This window comes from Gouania willdenowi, chromosome 6 (assembly GCF_900634775.1).
Source record: "Gouania willdenowi chromosome 6, fGouWil2.1, whole genome shotgun sequence".
NCBI lineage: Eukaryota > Metazoa > Chordata > Actinopteri > Blenniiformes > Gobiesocidae > Gouania > Gouania willdenowi.
In genome coordinates this window covers 60,652,004-60,669,477 of record NC_041049.1, presented here as the reverse complement: position 1 = coordinate 60,669,477, position 17,474 = coordinate 60,652,004, and the positions used below count along the sequence as shown (strand labels likewise).

At 37.3% G+C, this 17,474-nt stretch overlaps 1 protein-coding gene across 1 annotated transcript; it reads left to right on the top strand.

Annotated features, from left to right (window-relative positions):
- The first annotated feature begins 3,099 nt into the window (after positions 1–3,099).
- Positions 3,100–16,763, top strand: rapsn (receptor-associated protein of the synapse, 43kD). The gene is made up of 8 exons (XM_028449057.1): positions 3,100–3,867; positions 4,355–4,693; positions 5,962–6,120; positions 8,581–8,679; positions 9,702–9,824; positions 9,914–9,967; positions 11,774–11,973; positions 15,066–16,763. The coding sequence occupies exons 1-8, from the start codon at positions 3,643–3,645 to the stop codon at positions 15,136–15,138; spliced, it is 1,272 nt and encodes a 423-aa protein (XP_028304858.1). The 5' UTR covers positions 3,100–3,642; the 3' UTR covers positions 15,139–16,763.
- Positions 16,764–17,474: the final 711 nt, after the last annotated feature.

The window sequence follows — 17,474 nt, the reverse complement described above, 5'->3', positions numbered from 1 at the left end:
TTGTACTATGTGTAATGCAGTTCCTCAATTCTTAATATAAACATGAATATTTTTTTATTTTTTACAGCATTAGATCTTTGAGAATCTCTTCCACATTGAAGTAAAATTTGCTACTTTGACTGAAAAATTCTTAACTTAATCAGAATTTTCACTGAATTGCGAATCTAATCAGAACCTTGTGAATCAAATCGGTTTGAGAAATCCTAATCAACACCCAGCTCTACTGTTAATTTGAAAAATCCACTTTCTGTATGGTCCTAGCATAGATTGTTGTTTCAAATGTTTTTATTAGAGCATTTTCAGGTTGGGCTGCACGACTGTGGCCAAAATGATAATCATTATTATTTTAATCAATATTGTAATCACGATTATATTCACAATTATTTATCATGTTGGGGGGAAAAAAATCTTTTTTATTACACTACTTTTAAACAAACTACAGTTTACAGTGCAAAATGAAGCTTTGAATAAGAATTATACGAAGCATTTAAAAAAAATTAAGCCAAGATGTTAAAATGTATTAAAGGCTAACAAAATAAATACCCATATTTTAAATGGAAATATTGCTGACGATCAGATTTATATAATCGTTTCATCCAAAATCGGATCACGATTAAAATTTGATTAATTGTGCAGACCTATTTTCAGGTAGTATATAATCATAGTCTGTAAGTATGCAATGCTCTTCTTTTTTTTCCAAGTAAAACAGACAACAAACAATACCAGCAATTAAAATGAACAACATCAACAATGGATTGAAGTAAAAGTATAAATGTGATAAATGACAAAAGTAGCTAAGAAAAAATAAGGCCCTGGGGAGGAAGAGGACCAACTACCCACCCACCCCTACAACCGTCCAACTGGCCAAACTATCATAATATGGATTATAATGATGAGTTAGAAATATTAAGGTTAACGGGGTCTCAGAGAAAGCTATAATAAGTCATAAAAATGGAACATTCTGGATTTTTTTTTCTAGATAAGGTTATAGTAAGACAAACAAATGGAACATTCTGTTTTTTCTTCCTCCTAGATAAGGCTTATAAGGCATCAAAATGGAACATCTTGGAATTTTTCTAGATTTTTTTTAAATCAGGCTATAAAGAGGCATAACATACAACATTATGGATTTTTTGTATAGATTTATATTCTAGATCAGGCTATAGTGAGGCATAAAATGAAACATTATAGACTTTTCTTGTCTAGATAAGGCTATAGAAAGAAAGATTGTCTACAAGTGTGTATCTTATCCGTTCTAAATGGAGAGTATTTGTAAGTTCACCAAGCCACATTTTATATATGTGGAGGTTCTATCTTTTTGCAATGTGTGAGAAGCAACTTCTTGGCAGTGATAATGCTGTAAGAAAGAAAACATTGCTGAGAAATGTTTAGCGTTACTGTGTCTGATATTCCAAAATGATCATCTTTAAGTCAGGAACTAGTTGAGGTTTAAAGATTTCAGATAATATTGGGGCACAATGAAAAACTGTGTAGAAGAGTTTCGTCTGCGACTAAGCATCTGTCACACGTGGATGAGATCTCAGGATAGATTTTGTGTAGAAGTCTCTCCTTAGAATAATTAAAGCTGCTTTCCTCAAATTCATTTCTTTATTTTAAAAAAAAAAAGATACTTACTGTATTAGCATCATAGTATATCATAAAAGTAATAATTTCTGGGAAAAAATGGTACGTCTGCGTGCTGTCTGTACCTTATAATTAACTATTTTAGTTAATAAAACCCAGGAAGACAAAGTCTTGGCTTTCACCCCCTCCAGCTCCAATCACAGAATTAAAGAAAGGAGGGGTGAGCAGAGCCCACGAAGGAGCCTCCTCATTGGCTGCCGCAATATATAGTGAAGCACATGCACAGTGCTAACTTATTAGTAAAGCATGGCTGCCAAACATCCATCAGGAAAGATGGCTATACCTGCGCTTGCTGTTACTGCATATACTGCTAAAAAAAACCCAAAAAGAGAAAATCAGAGGAAGAAAAGAAAGATGTTTGTATGCAACCTCAGACTGTCAACTTATGCCTGTGCATGTTCAGCGCTTGTTCGCGACTTCCAGAGGAGGAGACTGGGAGGGATTATCAGAGTGGGGGGTGGGATTTACGGTTTGAATTCAGCCATGCCCCTCTGTCATGGTTCAAGATTCAGGTAGTGCAGCTTTAAGACGATGCTAAATCTTGAATTGAATTAAACAGTGTCGGGCATTATTAAAGCATTCATGGACATATTCCAAGCTCTTTTCCCAAAATGAGTCTGAGAAGTAAAGTATCACTGATATGAGTAATGGATTTTTCCGTGTTTAAAGAAGGGCGCAGGTATCTGTCTAGATTTGAGCCTTGGAAAGTCTCAAAGTTTTGGAGATTTTTTCTGACTTATTCTCTAATTTACAGGTATCTGAAGAAGTCATTTCAAGGCATTTTTATATTTGCTCTGCATTTGAGAAAATGAAGCAAATGTCCAGTTTATAAATCCCCGCTTTCTGTATGGTCCCAGGATAGATGAGGCATCAGTCAACTACCTGAACATCTCAATGAGTTGTTATTACTCATCCTCCAATGTTTGGTAGCTGGAATGAACATTGTTCTACACTGATTCATCCAGAGAAACAGCTGAACTCAGTGGGTTTGTCTTTCAAGCATTCTCTGAAGATGGAGAAGTTTCTGTTCTGTCAAGTAAAAACTAGAGTGGAACTTGAGAGAGCTGTGACAGTGAGTAGAAAACTTTGATCCCATTGATGTGCTGTAGGAGGCTGTGTAGCTGAAACCCAAGCTCGGTAACATGTTAGACTTTGTGAACTATTCTAAGCATCAGTTGCTGACACCAGGATGAGGGGTGGGGGTTTGAAGGGGCAGCGTCTCCAAAAAGATTCTCGATTAAAACTGACAGTACAAGCATCATTTGAAATTAACTTGTTCAAAAATGAGAGAAAAATGCTTTTGGTAGGCATTGCATGATGGTCCACGGCTCCAGACAGGAATACGAGGTCAGATCCGTTGGTGGATGTGCGTTCTCTCTAATCCAGTGGTTTGTGACGTAACGTGCTGTGAGCCAGTGTTCACTGTGAGAAAGGTTTAGAGTTAAGGTAGAATGCGAGGAGCTGTTATGACCTTGGGGCCGTTTGCTGAGGACAGAACATAATTCCTGAAGGGACACATGGTCTAGAGTGACAAGGCCATCTGCTGTAGCGCCAGCAGTAGGAGGAAGGTGGAGGGGGTTGAACACGAGGGGCAGAGAATTCCTTTTGCTGGGGTGTGGAGGGAGTAGATATTCTGGGATACAACTGCTAGCCCTCCGCTGGAAAACGTGTTTCTTCTGGAGTTTTTCAAACTGATATTCGAGAGAGGATTTTGGCCACTTGATGGTGAGAGGGATCATTGCATAGTTGTATGTAGGAGATTTCTCTTGATCTTCTAGTGTCTTGTAATAATGGTCTTGGTGTGTCATCGGCCTGCTTCGGTGGATCCGGTTTCCTTTCCATCTCGGCACAGCCGGAGCTGATAAAGCGGGATCCGGTAGGCCCTCCTGGCACTGACCTCTCCGAGGATCATCTTCAGGGGATCTTCTTTGGAGTTGTACTGTGCACAGCGAGGATCTACTTTCCTGCAGCCTCAACCAAACTGCATGGCCTAAACGAATGAATATTTTTATGAGGCACCTAGCACCAGAGATGGGCCAGGACCAAACAAAGCAGCAGATAGAGAAGGGCCTGAGGTTGTATCAGTCCAATCAAACGGACAAGGCACTGCATGTGTGGACAAAAGTGCTGGAGAAGACCTCGGATCCTGGAGGGAAGTTTCGAGTTCTTGGGTGTCTGATCACAGCCCACTCAGAAATGGGAAAATACAAAGACATGCTGAAGGTAGGGCTCACATACAACTGCGTCTGGTTTTCTCATCTGCTTTATTTAGTCAGATCATCTTTGGAGTTATATAACCAGCAGTGTGTGACTGTGTGTTTGTGGTTGGAGTATCAGCACGTCTGCTGTTTTAGGTAATGCTGTGATATTGTTTTGAACACATTGTGTCAGCCTTTGTTGAATGGGTCAAAGGTTCTTCTATTTAAAGCCAGCAATCAATGGGTTAATGTGTGGCTTCCGTGCAATGCAGAGTAAATAAGTGCCCTGAAACGTAAGTATCTGTGTTGGGTATCTTGTTGACATAATCCTTCTTTCTGAGCCAGCAAACACTCTAACCCAGGTTTAATGAGGCCTTAATAAAGTACAAGGCTCTTATCTGATTGTATGTATTACTTCAATTTCCCCGTGAAATTGACCATATTTCCATTCACAATTATTCAGCAGAAAATTGCTAAGTTGTCTCTGACTTCCACCTACCTTACTTCCATAGTATGCCCTTGATCAAATTGACACAGCCAGAGAAATGGAGGATCCCGACTACCTGACGGAGGGCTACCTGAACTTGGCCCGCAGCAACGAGAAGCTGTGCGACTTCCAAAAAACTGTCTCCTATTGTAAGACCTGCCTGAACATGCAGGGCACCACTGTCAGCTTGCAGCTCAACGGCCAGGTGTGTCTCAGTATGGGCAATGCCTTCCTCGGCCTCAGCGTCTTCCAGAAAGCTCTGGAGAGCTACGAAAAAGCCCTGCGGTACGCGCACAACAACGACGACAAGATGCTGGAGTGCAGAGTCTGCTGCAGTCTGGGAAACATCTACGTCCAGCTTAAGGTAGTCCATCTCAAGTTTGACCTCCAGCAATGTTTTAAGTTATCAAGACAAGAGTTAAAACTCATTTATAACAAACTAGAAGAAGCACTAAAATGAGCATCTACTAACTAGATTGCATGAGTCAACTCAAAGTTTTAACAAAAACACGGAGCATCCAACAAAATATAAAATATTTGCTGGCCCAGCGTTAGGCACTGCCAACTCAAGGAAGGAGTTGACTTTACTTATGACATCGGACATTTGTGATGGTAATCCATTTGCTTCCCAGGGAGGATTGGTTTCACAGGGATTGAGATGTAGTTTGAATTTGTGGACTGTATCAATGTATGAACACCAACAAAACGTTTTGATTTTGCTTATATATAACTTGAGGTGTACGTTGAAGGACAGTTACAAGCCCAAATGCTAATGAAAAGGATGTTTTAACTGTACGCAAATCCAGAGGTGACAAGAAACAAAGTACAAATTCTTTGTTACTGAACTTAAGTATTTTTTCAAATACCTGAACTTTACTTGAGTATAATTTTTTTGGGTGACTTTTTACGGTTACTCCTTGCTTTTTAAAACAAATATCTGTACTTTCTACTCCTTACATTTTAAAAATGAGCCCATTACTTTAAGAACCTTCGAAGATGACGTCACGACGTAAAAAGACGCAAACCAACAACCGCAAAGCTATAGGAGAAGCTAGTGCTCGTCAACGTGCTAAAATGCTCTGGGTTTTATTGAGCATATACATTTTATTTACAAGTTTTTTTTTTATCTACGAGTGCTAAATCTTCCAGGTGTTCATAAAAGGTAACATATTTAATTTATTTCCATTTACCAGTTTCCTACAAATTCTTAAAAATATTAAACTTAAAGCTTCTCTGGGTTTTATTGAGCATTTATACACATTTACATTTCGGCAGGTTATTTATTTATGAGTGCTAAATTCTCCAGGTGTTCAAAGGTAACAGATTTAACTTGTTTCCATGTACCAGTTTTCTACAAGTTCTTAAAAAAACAAAAGATGTGGAATTTGCTGGTTTAGAAACCCTGTTTTATTATTGAAGAGACGTTTGTTTTACTTTTTGCTTTTTTTACTTAAGTACATTTAGTAGCAAGTACTTTTTTTTACTTTTACAACTTCAATACTTTTACCAGTCATTTTTTATTCAAGTATCTATACATTTACTTGAGCATTGAAGACTAGTACTTTTGCCATTTCTGTTTGTTTGCGACCCGGGCCATCCAAGGTCTCGCTCACAGTGCACGTCTGCCAACAGGACTATGAGAAAGCCCTGTTCTTCCCTTGCAAAGCAGCCGAACTGGTCAACGACTACGGCAAAAGTTGGAGCCTGAAGTATCGAGCCATGAGCCAGTACCACATGTCTGTCGCCTACAGGAAGCTGGAGCGCCTGCCGGACGCCATGGAGTGCTGTGAGGTATTATGTTTCTTTCCTTCCAGCACGTCACAGCATTAATCAGGGACTAAGTTGCATAAATTAGACTTAGAGGATTTCACGGTTTCAGTTTCTTTACCTGCTAGCCGTCCTTTCCTTTCACATGATGCCTTTGCCCTGTCGCTAGGCTAGCTGTGTCGCTAACAGGTGCGAGCGCCAGTTGCTCTGCAGTTTGAGGCTTCAGTCCTCGACAAAAATATGCTTGCAGAGAGGCTGATTTAAAGTGTTAATGAAGAGGGTGACTGCGGTCTTCACTCTGTTTCTAATTATGTACCAAGGGTGAAAAATAACTTGATGTCATTGCCTTGGAGCGTAAAAGTATAGTAACAAGGCAGCGGGATGCTTTTCAGATTTATTACATTTGCCAAATGGATTTAGCCAAACAATTTACACATCCTGTCATATTTAGAATACCAGAGTAAAAGAAGAGCCTTCGAGATGAAACAACAGCGTATCACGTTACCAAATTACGCCTCTTGTCATGGGTCGCCTCAGTAGGATGTCATTTATGTTTACAAACTACAGACAAACTTTGTGTTGACATGTGTTAAGAGGAAACCCTTGGGACCTAGTAGGATGTAAATCAGATATAAGCAACTGGCGGCCTGGGGGCCACTTGCAGCCCTCGCTCTAATTTTGAGCGGCCCCTAAAGTAATTGCACAAAATGACTTAAAAAAAAAACCCATACGAAATTACAGAAACACTATACACAACATAAATACATAAAATGACTACAAAAACACACAAAACGGTAAGGAAACAAAGAACTACCACACAAAATTAGAGAAATATTACAAAATGAAAAAAACGACAACAAAAACACTGAAAACAAATACACAAAAGATGTCTCCAAAATTACAAAATGAACACAAATGGACTTATAACACACAAAACAACAACTAAAAAAAACAGAATGTGAGGAAAATACACAAAATGACTTCAAAAACACACGACAACAACTGAAAACGCAAAATGAAAGAAAAATAATGCAAACTCATTGTTTTTCCTTGTATCAATGCTCAGAATGGTTTTTATTCTAAATACTGACATGAATGTTGATGATGTGGCCCTCCGATTAGAAAATCACATTTTTTGGCCCTGCTGTGGTAAATGTTGCTCACCTCTGATGTAAAGTATCATTTTATTTCATTTAGTAAAATAAGACACAAAGGCATCGAGTAGAAGAAAAACATGGTTTGAAAATGTTTTTTTTAGGAAGATTGAACGAAAATGTTCATATGAAATGTCAGAAAAACCAGCTTCCTTTATATTAGCTATTGAATGCTAAGATAGATGAGTTCTGCTAAATAGGATACAGGCAACACTGCCTCTAAAGTAAAATATAGGGGTTTTATTCAACTCACTTGATTTAAAGCTGCTTTGAGCCGTTTTTCGAAGAAATTGAAGCATTGTTTGACCCCCAGTGTATGTTTGTTTTGACAATGAGACAATGTAGAGAGAGAACAGACAAATGCCTTTACGTGAAATCCAGATACAGATAAACACCCTATGTGACTAGTTTCCATTACGAGTCAGATATCGCTGTGTTAGCATAACCGGAAGCTGGAAATAAATTCAAATGTCAGACTACCTCCTTTCAGTTAATTTTTAAAAGAAATAAAATATGTTTGTATTATTCAGTGTGTGAATGTTCTTTTTAGTTTGTACTATAATGATTTGTTAATTATTATACATATATATATATACTGTATTTACCAAGCTGAACTAAAAGCTGCTGTAAATGCTACACTTTAAAAAAAATCTCATTCCCAGAATTGCTGCTACAGATGCAACTTGATGTGTGATAAAAAAAGATAATAGGAAAAAATTACAATTCAGCCTCAAATAGATGGCTCAACGCTCTTGCTGTAAGAAAACAATCTTCTGCTTCTTATCCTTCACAATAAAAGCCCTGAATATGCTGGATGCTACCTCATTATCAAGTCTATAGTAGTGACTCCAAGAAAAAGGCAGATATTTAAAAAAAAATACAATTCCCAATGGATTATTAATAATAATAATAATAATAATAATAGTAATAATAATTATACATTTTGTTTAAAAGCGCTTTTCAAGAGACTCATTGTGATTTTATGCCAATTTGATGTGTTTTATTGTGCCGAATGTGTTGCTGTTGTGGTCGTGTCTGAAAACTAATTTCTGTCACTGCTTCAGGACAGACACCAAAGTATATTCCATTCTATTCTATTCTAAAAACAATAACAACAAGTACAGTGATTAAAACAAAGAAAATATCAATCAGAAAAAAAAGAAAAAAGAAAGAACAACAGTAAAGAAAAGGCAGGAGTGAGTGGGTGGTTAAATGTTAAAAGGTGAGGACGAGGCTTTACGTGTTTGATGAAATGGTGTCTGCTAATTTTCAATATTTGTGGTCCCTGTTTTGGTTTTTATTCTAATGTAATATTTTTGTGCTTGATCAGGAATCCATGAAGATTGCTCTGCAGCATGGGGACCGGCCCCTACAGGCTCTGTGCTTACTCAACTTTGCAGACATTCACCGCTGCAGGCGAGACGTAGATGTAAGTTGTTGTTGTTGCTACTCTATCAAAACTGCTAAAGAGCGTCTTTTCTGTAGACGTGTGTAAGGTTTTCTTTATATACCTTCTTCCTGGATCTTTTAATTGAACAGCTTCGAGAACAGATGACAAGAGTAACAGAATTTAAATGTAATTCATTGTAATGAAGTAATTTAGTAGGCCTGTTGCTCCTGCAAACAGCTCACACACAGGTGTGTGTCCCAAAATTGAGATTTTACCATTTATCTTAATTTGCTGGGGGCAGGGTTGGTTCAATTACATTTTTCAGTTACAATTATGTCTTCAATTATCTATGTTCAATTACAATTACAGTGACCAGCATTTTTTCCAATTACAATTCAATTACAATTATTATTTACCTCAGAATGTCAACTACAATTACGTTCTGAATTACTAAAGTTCAATCTCATGTTGTTAGCTTTCTGTTAGCATCTCTAATGATAACGGGTCCTAAATCAGCTGTAAAATACACTAAAAATAGATATCTATCATCTAATTTCTTTCCTACCGGAGGGGCCGATGGCGCACTATGGCAGCCTTGCTTCCGTCAGTCTGCCCCAGGGCAGTTGTGGCTACAATAGTAGCTTACCACCAGTAAGTGTGGAGTGAAAGACTAAACCCTTCATTCTGTAAAGCCACTTTGAGTGTCTATGATAAAGCGTTATATAAAATTGATGCATTATTATTATTATTATTATTATTATTATTATTATCTATTGGTTATTTTGTTAGGCTTCATAACCAATGAAAATATAGGTTTTAATGTTTTATGTGTGGGCGTCTGAGCCTTTTTTGTGTCATTTATATATTTTTTAAATGTAAGATGTGGCAAAGCTTGATATGAAACTTACTGTATTCTAATAATTGTTTATACATATATATATACAGTATATATATGTGTAGAAATGTAACATGGCTCCCCAGTTTTGCCTTAAATTATAATTGACAATTTTTATAGAATTGAAAAGCTCAACTTCTCTGTTTGTGTGGCTGCATCCACACAGAAAGCATTCCCTCGTTATGAATCCTCCCTGGGCATCATGACGGAGATTGGAAACCGTCTCGGTCAATCGCACGTCTACCTGGGAGTGGCAAAGTGCTGGCTTCTGCAGAAAGAATTTGACAAGGTCTTTGAATGCGATCAATAATTGTTTTACCGATGATTTATTAGAAGCTATGGCGCGGTCATTAATACACTGCTTTATTTCCTCTGCAGGCTCTTGATTCTTTGCAGCGAGCCCAGGAACTTGCAGACGGAATGGGAAACAAGGTAAATGATCTGACATTATATAGATAATGATTACAGAAAAATAAATCAGTGATAAGGTGCATTTCCTAATGCACTGCTTTTTAAAGTTGTATTTAGCAGAAAGAAAAAAATAAAAACCTTAAAGGAAACAAACAAAGTGCTAATCCCCCCACAGACACATTAATCACAGTCCAATGGTGGAAAACCTGTGACTTTGTGGAGAATTTTAGCTGCAGATTTTTTCTGCTGAATACCAATGTATTTGTTATGTATCAACCTTTTCTGTGTGTGTACTGTATACTACCCCATGTATACTACAGTATGTACTGTATACTACCCCATGTATACTACAGTATGTACTGTATACTACCCCATGTATACTACAGTATGTACTGTATACTACCCCATGTATACTACAGTATGTACTGTATACTACCCCATGTATACTACAGTATGTACTGTATACTACCCTATGTACTCTATACTACCCCATGTATACTACAGTATGTACTGTATACTACCCTATGTACTCTATACTACCCCATGTATACTACAGTATGTACTGTATACTACCCCATGTATACTACAGTATGTATACTACCCTATGTACTGTATACTACCCCATGTATGCTACAGTATGTATACTACCCTATGTACTGTATACTACCCCATGTATACTACAGTATGTATACTACCCTATGTACTGTATACTACCCCATGTATACTACACCATGTATACTACAGTATGTACTGTATACTACCCCATGTATACTCCAGTATGTACTGTATACTACCCCATGTATACTACAGTATGTATACTACCCTATGTACTGTATACTACCCCATGTATACTACAGTATGTATACTACCCTATGTACTGTATACTACCCCATGTATACTACCCCATGTATACTACAGTATGTATACTACCCCATGTATACTACAGTATGTATACTACCCTATGTAATGTATACTACCCCATGTATACTACAGTATGTATACTACCCCATGTATACTACACCATGTATACTACCCCATGTATACTACACCATGTATACTACAATATGTACTGTATACTACCCCATGTATACTACCCCATGTATACTACAGTATGTATACTACAGTATGTACTGTATACTACTCCATGTATACTACTCCATATATACTACACCATGTATACTACAGTATGTATACTACAGTATGTACACTACTCCATGTACTGTATACTACCCCATGTATACTGCACCATGTATACTGCATCCTGTATACTACACCATGTATACTACCCCACGTATACTACAGTATGTGTACTACCCCATGTATACTACACCATGTACAGTATACTACCCCATGTAAACTACAGTCTGTATACTACATCATGTATAATACACCACGTATACTACACCATGTATACTACATCATGTATAATACACCACGTATACTACACCATGTATACTACACAATGTATACTACACAATGCACGACACACGATTTAGCCGAGACTCGGCCTGATCCCAAAAATAGATGCACGAGTGAAAAATAACCTTAAAATGGGCCAAAAATTGACCACCAAAGTTCTCCAGCAAAGTTCAGGGAGGGAACAGAGCATCACAGGGCGAACATATGAAGAGAGACAATCATACAATCACAAAACCTCAATGATTTAACATACTTGTTTTCAAACTGAGGGGGCGAACCAGAATAAACACCTACTCGCCATCAAGCATGACATTAAAGAACAGTTGACACTGAAGCATCAGTGTGTGGAAACCCTGTAGCTCTACATTCAGACTCTTAACTGTGTGCTTTCTCTGTGATTCTGTAAAGCTGTGCACGCTAAAGGTTCACTGCCTGAACGAAGGGATTTACAGGAACCGAGGACAGCAGGACGAGCTCCGAGAGCAGGTGGTGAAGTTCCTGCAGTGTGTGGAGGAGCTGGAGCTCTACTGTGGCATGTGTGGAGAGTCCATCGGGGACAGGGACCAAAAACTGCAGGCCTTACCCTGTTCCCACATCTTCCATCTCAAGTTAGTGGCCATTTAATTTATGTTAACTGACTCACTTCTCATTCACTAACTAATCTTAGGCTTTCCTTGGCTGTTAATCAACTGTTTTTGGAGAATATAAGCAGCAGCTACAGCTCTGATGCTTCTTTAAAACACGTGAAGCTGCATCTAGAGCAGGGGTTCTCATCTGCTCTCACCCTGGGACCCACATTTTTCCACGGTCATTAAATCATGACCCACTTTTTTTAAATTTTATTTAACCCATTAAATTTTATTTTTTCAAAAATACACATATATAATATTTTTTAAAACATAAATCTATATATGTTTCCTTGCAACGTGCATTTTACAGCATGCTTGTCAAAAGAAAAGGTTCTTTCAAAATAAAAGACAAATCCAACATGAGAGACATTAAGTATTTGTTAATTTTTGACCAGCTGCCCAGTACAGGTCTGTGACCCACTTTTGGGTCCCGACCCACCAGTTGAGAATCACTAATCTAGATCACTGTATGCCTTAAAGGGTTGGAGAACATTAACCAGGGTTGGGCTCAATTACATTTTCAGTTACAATTATGTCTTCAATTGTTCATTTACAACTAAATTATGATTACAGTGACCAGCATTTTTTTTCCCAATTACAATTAAAATTACAAATATTATCTCCCCCCTGAAAGTCAATTACAATTACATTCTCAATTACTCAAGTTCAATTGATCACAATTTCTGAGCCTATAATAAACAATCCCATAAAACGTAACCTTCCTCTTGTGTTAGCTTCCTGTTAGCATCTCTAATGATAACGAGTCCGTTTTGTCCCATGTCTTAAATCAGCTGTAAAATACACTAAAAAAATAATATTTATCATCTAATGTTTTTTTTTTTTTAATCTCTTGGTTACCGTGTTAGAATCAAAATCAGAATCAGAAATACTTTGTTTATCCCAGGAGGAAATTACTTGTGTTACAGAGTCTCGAGAAATATTACAAATAAAAAGAATTAACACTAAATTAAGAAAAGAAAGAGAAACTTATATAAAGTAAAATAATGTTAATTAAATAAGGATTAACTACAAGTGCACACGTAACAGTGGAAAAAAATATACAAATGTACAAATATAATACAGATATATACAAGAATCATGGGGTTTGGCTTCTGATGTAATGTCATAATTGAATTGTAATTGAGTTCAGATAATTGACTTTGTAATTGTAATTGGCATGGAAATTCTACAAAAACTGTAATATATATTTTAATTAAACGCAAACCTGATGAACCATGTTACATTTCTGTCTTACACATACAGTGGGGCAAAAAAGTATTTAGTCAGCCACCAATTGTGCAAGTTCTCCCACTTAAAATGATGACAGAAGTCTGTAATTTTCATCATAGGTACACTTCAACTGTGAGAGACAGAATGTGAAAAAAAAATCCAGGAATTCACATTGTAGGATTTTTAAAGAATTTATTTGTAAATTATGGTGGAAAATAAGTATTTGGTCAATAACAAAAATTCAACTCAATACTTTGTAATATAACCTTTGTTGGCAATAACAGAGGTCAAACGATTACTATAGGTCTTTACCAGGTTTGCACACACAGTAGCTGGTATTTTGGCCCATTCCTCCATGCAGATCTTCTCGAGAGCAGTGATGTTTTGGGGCTGTCGCCGAGCAACACGGACTTTCAACTCCCTCCACAGATTTTCTATGGGGTTGAGGTCTGGAGACTGGCTAGGCCACTCCAGGACTTTCAAATGCTTCTTACGGAGCCACTCCTTCGTTGCCCGGGCGGTGTGTTTGGGATCATTGTCATGCTGGAAGACCCAGCCACGTTTCATCTTCAAAGCTCTCACTGATGGAAGGAGGTTTTGGCTCAAAATCTCACGATACATGGCCCCATTCATTCTTTCCTTAACACGGATCAGTCGTCCTGTCCCCTTAGCAGAAAAACAGCCCCAAAGCATGATGTTTCCACCCCCATGCTTCACAGTAGGTATGGTGTTCTTGGGATGCAACTCAGTATTCTTCTTCCTCCAAACACGACGAGTTGAGTTTATACCAAAAAGTTCTATTTTGGTTTCTTCTGACCACATGACATTCTCCCAATCCTCTGCTGTATCATCCATGTGCTCTCTGGCAAACTTCAGACGGGCCTGGACATGCACTGGCTTAAGCAGGGGGACACGTCTGGCACTGCAGGATTTGATTCCCTGTCGGCGTAGTGTGTTACTGATGGTAACCTTTGTTACTTTGGTCCCAGCTCTCTGCAGGTCATTCACCAGGTCCCCCCGTGTGGTTCTGGGATTTTTGCTCACCGTTCTCATGATCATTTTGACCCCACGAGATGAGATCTTGCGTGGAGCCCCAGATCGAGGGAGATTATCAGTGGTCTTGTATGTCTTCCATTTTCTGATAATTGCTCCCACAGTTGATTTTTTCACACCAAGCTGCTTGCCTATTGTAGATTCACTCTTCCCAGTCTGGTGCAGGTCTACAATACTTTTCCTGGTGTCCTTCGACAGCTCTTTGGTCTTGGCCATAGTGGAGTTTGGAGTCTGACTGTTTGAGGTTGTGGACAGGTGTCTTTTATACAGATAACCAGTTCAAACAGGTGCCATTAATACAGGTAACGAGTGGAGGACAGAAGAGCTTCTTAAAGAAGAAGTTACAGGTCTGTGAGAGCCAATAGTCAGCAACAGTAGGAATAAGAAAAACTGACCCATTAATTATTAAACAATTGGTTACATACATTTTAACCTTCAACATAATATCTACAGTATTATACAACTGAATGAATATCATATAATATATCAGAGAGTTTAGATGCAGACCGATAAAATCCGATATTCATTTTCTGGCTGAAATCGGACCGATATCCAATATCAAAATCGGTTCGGGACAGCCCTAACCATAATCGTAATTTAGCTGTAATTGAACATGGATAATTGGAGACATAATTGTAATTGAAAAATGTAATTGACCCCAACCCTGCTCACCACACAACTCCAAATCTAATCTCATTACTTCTCATTTCACCTGATGCCATCTCATATTTTCTAATCCTATTTTCAACAGATGACACTCGTCCCATTAATCTGTTCCTTCTCCTCAGGTGTCTCCAAACCAATGGGACAAAGGGTTGTCCCAAATGTTTTAAGTCCTCCATGAAGCCTGGGTTTGTGTGATTGTGAGACATCGTTTCGTGTTGGATCTGCAGACGTAAAAATGGAAGATGCCTCCAAGTCTCCTGACTGATCTGAGAGCAGCTGACAGCTACAACCTCGACATGTGCAAGAGGACATAGGAGGAGAACCAAACCTCACCTCTGCACCGAGGATGTTGAACTGAAGCGGGAGGTTGTCAAAGTGCGGCTCTGAGGACTTGATCTGGGCCGCAATTTATTTAGACGCGGGCCTGAAGCTGGCAGAAGAGGAGAACTGGCAAGATACAAGAAGAACTATTATCGTCTCTGACACCGATAAATAGGCTATAGACATTTTACACAACAGTTCATACTTAGTGTATTTAATGCAAAATACAGTATATGTTTAGTATAAATATAAAAGAAAATAATGTGTTTGAAAGAAGAATTGAGCAACATCTCACATTCAACCAAACCTTTCACTCTATGGGGAGAGATTTTTCTCAAAGATATTCACAATTTTCACATGTATTTTTCAGATTCTCAAGTGTTTTTCAGTTAAACAGTTTAAACGCGTTATATCATTTGTGTGTGTGTGTATTTATCGGGAATTATCATGTGTAAATCTTCAATTGTGCATTACGTTTGTCTCAAAAATAAATGAACGCCGGCCGATCCACAAACGCACTTTGTAAATTGAAGATTTACACGCGATAAATACACACGCAACTGATAAAACGTGAAAATTGTGAATATATTTGTGAATATTTTTGAGACAAATCTCTCCCCATATCACACCACATCCAGTTGTTTGGTACTCAACAGTTGAGCCATTTCTCTTTGTTTTATTTATTACTTCATTCATGTACATAATATACTGACGACAGTTCTATATGATGTTTTATAAAAATGAACTAAAATCTCTTAATAATTCAAAACTAGTATGTCTTTACTAAACAGGTTTATACAGCTGTTGTTTTTTTTCTTTTTTATTATTCTTCCTAATGGTTATAATTAAGTAGCAGGACTCATGAGACTATATTTCTGTTAATTTTAACACTAACTAACAGAACATCATTGCAAATATTGAAGAGAAACAAAAGGAGCTTTGACCAGTCACACATTTAGTCACAATTATATTGGTGAGGTATTGATTATATGCTTTAAAATAGTGTTTGTAAATGGGAAAATATAGAGCTAAATGAATGAATACATTAATGTTACTCATCAATAAAAGAGCGTATAAAGCTTCAAAACAACATGCACATCCACACCATCAGAGGAGAAAGACCAACACATTCTCTTTTATTGCTCTTCTAAAAAAGCCAATGATTTGCAGCTCAGTTAGAGTGAGGAGAGTAACAGATATTAATATTAACTACTTTGTACTTTGGCTCTGAGCTGTGCCGTCGAACACTTCTAACTACCTCTGTTTTTGGAGAAACGCAGTAATGCCACAGTATTGACACACATGTAGATTTGTAATGTTTTCTAGACACTGTGTCGATGTACCCGTCGTTTATTTGACTAGAGTGGGGCTAAGATGCATTGTTTGTATATCTATGCATTTAGATTAACAAAAGAACTGTGTCGATGAGGGAAAATAAATAAATATATTTCACTCAAAGTGGATTCTCCCCGTGCTTGCGTGGGTTTATAACGGCTACCTCCACAATCCCAAAACATGACTGTTTGGTAGATTAGAGGGTTAGGTTAGTTAGAGCCGATAACACAACCTGAAATGTAACAAGACCCGAATTGTTATTAAAAAAATGTAATACAACCCAAAATGTTACAACTGATCAACAATGTAACAAAATGCTGGGCCCAAAACGTAAAACCTTTTTTTATGGGGCGTCGTTTGTAAAGTTGCACATGTTAAAACAAACAGCAACTTTTAGTAATGAACATTTTCATGTTACTTTTGGCCAGAATTACAGTAATATTTGTGAAATTTGTGTTATTTACTTTTCTCGTAAAAATACGTCAAATCTAAATGTAAATGTGAAATATGAAATCTAAATCTAAATGTTACATTTGAATATAAATGTTAAATCTAAATGTAAATGTTAAATATGAAATCCAAATATAAATGTTACATTTAAATATAAATGTTAAATCTAAATGTAAATGTTAAATATTAAATCTAAATATTAAATGTTAAATCTAAATGTTAAATGATTTAACATTGACATATTCTACAAAAAAGTAACACAAAAAATTCGCAAACATTTTTTAAACGTGGTTTGTTGCAAAAAGTTGCTGTTTATTTTAACATGTGCAACTTTACAATCGGCACCCCATACTTTTTGCCTTATACAGTATATATATATATATATATATATATATATACATTGTATAAACACACATACACACACA

Bases quoted from the DNA above. Each gene is read 5' to 3' on its own strand.
- rapsn (XM_028449057.1), top strand. From the start codon at position 3,643: ATGAATATTTTTATGAGGCACCTAGCACCAGAGATGGGCCAGGACCAA. The intron at 8,680-9,701 runs GTAAGTTGTTGT...GCATCCACACAG, and splicing joins GCTGCAGGCGAGACGTAGAT to AAAGCATTCCCTCGTTATGA. The intron at 9,968-11,773 runs GTAAATGATCTG...GATTCTGTAAAG, and splicing joins CAGACGGAATGGGAAACAAG to CTGTGCACGCTAAAGGTTCA.